This window comes from Octodon degus, unplaced genomic scaffold, assembly GCF_000260255.1.
Source record: "Octodon degus isolate 3935 unplaced genomic scaffold, OctDeg1.0 scaffold00038, whole genome shotgun sequence".
Lineage (NCBI taxonomy): Eukaryota > Metazoa > Chordata > Mammalia > Rodentia > Octodontidae > Octodon > Octodon degus.
Window position 1 is genome coordinate 6,733,979 of NW_004524614.1, and position 7,282 is coordinate 6,741,260.

At 42.7% G+C, this 7,282-nt stretch overlaps 1 protein-coding gene across 1 annotated transcript in view; it reads right to left on the minus strand.

Moving 5' to 3' along the window:
• Positions 1-5,014: 5,014 nt before the first annotated feature.
• Positions 5,015-7,282, minus strand: part of LOC101581782 (metastasis-associated protein MTA3-like) — a 33,226-nt gene continuing 30,958 nt past the window's right edge. The window contains exon 2 of the mRNA XM_023715056.1: positions 5,015-5,237. Coding sequence (XP_023570824.1) covers positions 5,015-5,237 — 223 coding nt within the window. The remainder of the gene's footprint in view (positions 5,238-7,282) is intronic.

The following is a 7,282-nucleotide window of genomic DNA, read 5'->3' on the forward strand; positions in this document are numbered from 1 at the left end:
CTCCTCCTCCTTCTCCTTCTCCTTTTCTCCTTCTCCCTCTTCTTCTTTACAGTACCAAGGATTGAACTCAGGACCTTACACTTGCCAAGCAGGCACTTATTCTGCTGAGTTATCTCTCCAGCCCCTCATGAGTTTTTCAAAAACAACACCTAAAATATCACTGTAACTACTGATATGTATAGAATTTTTAAAGCTGAAGGATAAAACCCTTAATAGAATGTATCATAACCTAAGTGTTTTGTACTGATGCCTGACCTTCTGTCTGTACCAAAATATTTTTTGCATGCATAGGATATATTGCCAATCAAAAGGAATAATCTAAGCAAATAGATAGATGGTAGCAGATACCACCAGAAAGGCAGGCTTTCAACCTCTTCTTGGCTCCTTCAGCCCTAACAGGCATGCACACTCATTCTGGGCCAGGCTCCCATCCTTCACTTCATCCTTTTGTCCTGTCTTCTCACACGCATGCTGTCACTGCCCCATTATCTGTACACCTCTCCTCTTGGCAGTCACCATTCACTCCCAGGCATTTCCACTGCTGCTTTCTATCTGCCCATCATGAATAATCACTCAGGGAACAACTAAGGAGCCCCTTCCACTGACAGGGACAACAATTCCCTGCCTCATAATGAGCCAGAAGCTCCCTGACTGAGAGTGGGATTCTAAGCAGTCTAAAGGAATAGAAGAGGTAATTTGGAAACCTTGCTTATCTCTTGCACTTGTGACACTGATGGTTTTCTGGTGCTAGAGCTTATACATAGATAAAGAATCAAGATCTAAGCAAATACTTATTAGATTAAACCCATGGTAACTGAGGAAAGAAAACTTCATGGCATCAATTCTGACATTATATTTGTTCTACCTTTTTAGTTCTGCTATAGCAGGGCATATATTACTATATATAGAGTGTTAATTTTACTGTGGTCAGTAAACATTTCATAATAAAGATTAATGAACTAGTTTTTGTGCCTCCAGGTCAAGAGAGAAGCTATCGATCAATTCCAGCTGGCATAACTTTATCCACTGGTCTCTGCCAACTCTCCCAAACCCAAGGCCCATCCTGGGTACTTTCTTGTGCGTCTCCCTTTGAAATCCAACAAAAGAATATATGCATTCTGTGGCAGATTGCCAACTGGTAGTCAGCTTGTTACATCCAGCTAAACTGAGTTAGCATGGTGCTAGGTGTGGGAGGCCCACCCAAGGATTATTGCCAGCAGAAGAGGCAGAACTGGAGAAGAGTTGGTTGAGGCTATTAGGGAAGCTGTTCGGAGAAGCTATTGGAACTGTTGGAAGGTTCTGGTCTCTTGGGCTATTTATGCTGGGGCAGTGTGTCATGCCCCAGCATGGCTTTCTTGGTGAACTTGGTTGTTCTTGTCGGAGGAAGAGCTCGAGACCTCATTTTCACTGAAAATGGCTGCGGTTCACTTTTGGGGAGCTCTGGTCCTCATCCTGGGCATCGCTTCCTGGTTCCACAGGGGAAGATAGTACACAGCTCAGTCTCTTGGAGAAGCTTTTTGCATTGGCTTTCCTGATGGGAACTCAGCTTTCCTCATCATTGGAGGAGTTCAGGACCTCACTGTTGCTGAAGGTGGTTGTGCTTTTCACAGGAGCCATGGTTCTTAGCTTGAGCATTGCTTCCTGGCTCCAGTTCAGATCTCTCAGCCTGCTAGAACAGATCCTTCATCCTGCTAGCCCAGACTTTCTAGCTTCCTCCACTGACCTTTGGGCCTTCTCAGTACAGATCCATGAAGCAGGCCTGCATAAGACAGTGTTGTGGGCTCTAGGACTCCAGTTATACTTGTAGGAGGCATTGTTAGGGGCTCTAGGTTTTCAGCTGGACTCATGCAGAATATTAGGATCCAGGCCCTCAGCTGGACTCTATGGTCTTTAGTGTGTGGACAGATTTCCTGCACTTTTTGTATATGATTCTTTGTGTGATTCGTTATAAAATAATCTTATACAATGTGTGCTATATTGTTTTTTTCCCCTTGAAAAACCTCAAACCATAACCTCATTTCTTGGAGGCTTTGCCTATCGTGGATACTGTGACAAATAAGTCTTTTAGGAAGTTGTTCCAGGATAATTAATTATATGTGCATTTAGACCGAGTCTTTCTACCAAAATAGTTTCTATAAAATAATTCCCATCATTTGCTTATACTTTCTAAATACTTTGTAAGCACCATTCTACTTATCTATCAACAAAATCCTGAAAGTTTAAGATTGTAATTACTTCTCTTGCAGAAGAGAAAACTGAATTTCTGAAAGCTTCAATAATTTTCCCGAAGAGTCTTATCACGGGGGATGGGAGGGGGGGAGACATATGGAAGCCTCAGGCCCTTTGGGACAGCATGTTGCTGGCAGATAAACTCCGCTCTGCCTGAAAATCGCACACTCAACAGAAAACGATCTGCTGAGAAGTAATGCAGAAAGAGGTGAGACTTCCCACAGAAGTAATGTGAAACTTTTCCAAAGCTGATAAGAAAAAAAAATTCTACTTATAAATTGAGAAGCTCAACAAACCAGAATTAGGGCAAATAGAAAGAAAAGCACACCAGTCACATCACAGTCAAACTGCAGTAAACTAAAGGGAAATTTTTAAAAGCAACCAGCGGGGCGGTGCGGGGCTGGGGCTGGGAGGTGGGGATGATGCGTCACAGGGCGAGAAATAATGGATGCCAGACTCACACGATGGTGCGTGTCTGTTTGTTGGTTTTTTGTTTATTGGGTGATGCGGATTGAGCCCAGGGGCTTTACATACGTGTACATGTATTTAATGCTCTGCCCTGAGCCACACTTTCCACTTCAGAATGATACTTTATTTATTTATTTATTTATTTATTTATTTATTTATTTATTGCGATAGAACTAGGTTTTCAGCTGGACTCATGCAGAATATTAGGATCCAGGGATCGAACTCAGGCCTTGTGCTTGCCAGGCAAGCACCTACTCCACTGAGCTATCTCCCCAGCCCCCAGAATGATGTTTTTAAAGGTGGAAGGAAGGGAAAATTCTGTTTACACAAGACTCTGAAAAAAAAAGCTGAAGGGTGAAATAAAGACATTTTCCAGTAAATGACAGCTGAGAGAATTTGTTGCCAGTAGATTGGTGCTACGATAAATGCTAAAGGATGCTCCTCAGTCTGCAGGGAAATTGTGACATGAAAACTTGGGTCAACAGGAAGTAAAGAAGAGCCTCCTACTAGAGACTTTCCAGGCTGCTTGACACACTTCTGACACCTATAGGAAACATCTTAAGGGCTGCATAAGACAGTCTGGAGGAAGAAGTAGAAACAAAAGTACGTCAGTAATGAAGGGACAGCCTGTGTTAACGGACAAAGAGATTACTTTCATTGTCATGTATTATTGTAGGATTTCTCACAGATAGTTGTAAGGTTTTTAATTTTGAGTGAGTTTTCTGTCTCCGTAATAAATATGCAAGATAAAACAACTTAAAAGGAAGAATGACTTATTCTGGCTGGTCGTTTCAGAGGTCACTTGGCCTCATTGTCTTAGTCCTGTGGTGACACTATCACTGGAAGGCATGTTAGAGAAGACATATCTACCTTGTAGTGGCCAGAAAGCAAAGAGAGACCAGATGGGGAGGATTAAAAACAAGACCCAAAGCCGAGGAGCTAGCTCAGCGGCATAAGTGCCTGCTTGGCAAGCGCAAGGTCCTGAGCTCAATCCCAAGTACAAAACAAATGAAAAGATTTAAAACAAGACCTAAAGCTAAATGCAGTCTCTCAGGGACCTGGACTAGACATACTTGGAAAACAAAAACAGAATGAGGGAAAAGAAGGAGCAGATTTACAGGAATCGGGGCAAGCTGATAGGAAAATTAGAAACTATACAGAAGCTAGAGAAATAGAGCACAAAGCAGGGGAAAGAACGAAGCAGGCTGCTGGGTACAGTAGCACACGTCTGTAATCCAGCACTCAGGAGGCTGAGGCAGGAGGATTTCTGTGAGTTCCAAGCCAGCCTGGGCTACAAAGGGGTCCAGGGCCAGCCTGAACTGCATAGTGAAACTGTATCTCAAAAAAGACCAAAAATTAATAATTAATAAAATGAAAGAAAGACTGAAGCAAGCTGAAAAGGTACGTGCAGCTCCCAGCGAGGGAGGTTCAGCAGCTCCAGGGAGAAAAGGTGGCTCAGGCCAGCTGTGCCAGCCACAAGAAAAGCTCACAGTTATTGGCAGCTATAAAAAGCAGTGGGGGTTTTTACTCTGAAAGTGACTTCTTCTGCAGAGCAGAGCAGAGTTCATAAGAAAGTCAGCGCAGTGCCTGTCATGTAGGGATACCTCAGTTCACAAACTTGATTCATTCTGATTCTGGTCACAAACTGAACCGGAGGTGACAACATACAATTGTCCTATAAGATTCAGTATAAATGACGTTAATCTGTTTTGAACCATACATATATTTAACCAGAAATATATGAAACGAAGTACAGGATAGTGCAGTATGAAGAGAGAAAACACTAACCGTGGTTGAGGCGACTCCTGACGAGGAGGACTGGAAGGTTAGAGAGGAGAAGGTTACTGTTTAGAGGGAGAGTCATTCCATAAGGACATTGGGGAGACCTCCTTCGGGGGATTTTGTTCTTTGTCTCTTAGTTGCAAGGCAAATTTTGATGAAATTTTGTCTAATGTCTCTTAGGGGTTTTTTTTGCCCTATGTAACCTTTCAGAAATGAAAGACCCCCTGTTATCAGACCTTGGATCCAACACTGTTTATTGTAGTTACATTGGGGTGGTGCTTCTCAAAGAAATCCTGGCACTTAGTCCATTCTTCCATAGTGGATTTTATGGCATTACTGCTAACCTCCTGTCCATCTTCCTCTTCCTCAGTGGAATGTTCCTCGGCAAAAGCTTCTGCTGCTCACTCTGGAGCTCAGCAAGTTCTTCCATCATCAGCTCCTCCTTCTGGTCCTCAACCTGCTCCTCTCTGTCTGCACCATCAATGTCCAGACCTGCACTCTTGCCCATGGACACAGTGTCTCCTCTGCCTGTGCATCAGACCCTCAAAGTAACATCCAGTGACACTCTCTCGACATCTTCCCAGGCTTTATCAGTGAGGTTGATGTGGTGGAGGATGTTGAAATGTTTCTTGTAGAACTCCTTCAAAGTCAAGGACATCACTTCATTGACATTACAACATCTGGTGAAGAGCACCTTCGTGTACAGCTTCTTGAAGTTGTAGATCACTTGCTGGTTCATGGGCCACAGAAGAGATGTCCTGTTGGGAGGGAAGAAATTGACATTTATGAAGTCATACTCAGCATCCATTCCCTCCACCAACCCCGGAGGATGTGCCAGAACATTGTTCATCAAAGAAAGATTCCATCCAGGCCTTTGGTTTTCAGAAAGATATTTCTTAATGTGGGTACAAATACCTCATGCAGTCATTTCATGAACAATTACCTTGTGACTCAAGCTTTCACAATGGCTTTCCAGTGATGGGCAGTCAGGCCTTGTTCACATTCTGTTCCTTGAATGTACAAGGGGTCTGCAAGTGGTACAGCAGGAGTGGTTATGGTTTAATCTTCATATTAGTTTTTATGTCTGCAAAGGCTCAGTTTGGCCTCATGTGTTTGTGCCTCAGCAGTGCCATTTTCTGCTGCCTTATTTCTACCCAACATCTTCTTCCAGAAGAACCCTGTCTCATTTCAGTTGTTGAGCAACACATCCTTCTGCCTTCATAAGTTCCATGAATTCTTTCTTGCAGGCTTCTACAGTGGCCTTGTCCAAACTAGAAGTTTTACTGTACTATGAATATCACTGTCTCTTGCAGAATTTATCAAACTACTCTCTACTGTCTTTAAGTTGGTCACTTGTTGCACACGTAGAGAGAGTAAGTCACTGTGCAATTTCCTGACTTTTCCTAGATCACAGCTCCACTGACGCCATCACCTGCCAGATGCTTCTTATTCAGCCACGCTGACAAAAATTTTCCAACTCTTCCAGCACTTGTGTCCTCTACTTGATTAATGTCATTACTCCTTTTGCCACAGCAGAAAAGTATAAAAACGAAATATAAGAGGTAAAGCCATGCTGTTATGTTGAGCTGTAGGGGACTCAGGTCAACAATTTCTGACATTGCCAGTCAAGTGGATGACCCAGTTGATGGCATCCTTACTTTTTTTTTTCAGTACCAGGGATCAAACTAGGGTCTTGTGCTTGCCAGGCAAGCACTTATTCCACTGATCTATCTCCCCAGACCTTTGTTCTTTAAAACAACTGTGATTGCTGACTTCTCCACCTTCTACTTCAAGGCCAGATAAGTCAGTCATATGAATAATCTGTGCTTTTCTACAATTTCCTTCTTCAATTTAATGGTTATTTTCTTCAAAACCTTCTTATCCTTCTTGCTCTGTACTTTCTTAGTACCTTCATTATTGCTTTAATTTTCCTGTCACCCTCATTTACTACTGTGTATTTTCGTTTTGCCACCATGCTCACTCTGCACTTTCTTTGGAGCCAGGCTGGACTGAATAATACTGTCCAGTGCTACATGTGTAAAAAAGAAAAGTTCATTGCGAGTGTGTATAGGTCTGTGTGTGACCACAGTCTCAACTAGAGAAGGCTGTGACCATGTGGAAGAGCAAGAAAGATGGCTGTAGTCATGTTTGTCTCTTGACGTGAATTCACAACTGGAAGCAAAATTATGTATAATCCTTTTCTTTGTGAACCAAATTGTTCATTAACAGAAGCATTTGTGAGCCCAAATATTACTCTATTTCAGAAGGTTTAACCAATAATCATCTGAGGATGGGCTTAATTATTTAAGCCCTAACCACAGAACAACAGAAAAATTACACCAGAGGCAGTGACTGGGTAGGAGATGTTATAAGAGACAGGCACAGAAAAGGCACGGGCTTTTCAAAAACCCCGAGAAACTGAAGGTCAGGCTGAGAAGGACACATACAAAGAGGAAACTAGGTGCCAGTGAGATAGCTCAGTGGTCTAAGTGCCTGCCTGCCAAGCACAAGGAGCCGGGTTCAATCCCCAGTACATACCAATGCTGTGCTGAGCCAGACACTGAAACTGGGCATGATGGTACATGCCTGTAATTCCAGCACTTGGGATGCTGAGATAAGAGGATCACTGCAAGTCTGAGCTTTGTAGTGAGACCCTGTTCCAAGTAAATAACTAAAAACATTTTTTTAAAAAAAATTCAAAAAGAAAGAAACAATTAAATGAAAGGAGTCAGCTAATATCTTTCAGTAATAACCCTTAAAGTGAATGGACTAAACTCCCCAATGAGAAGAAACAGATCAGTAG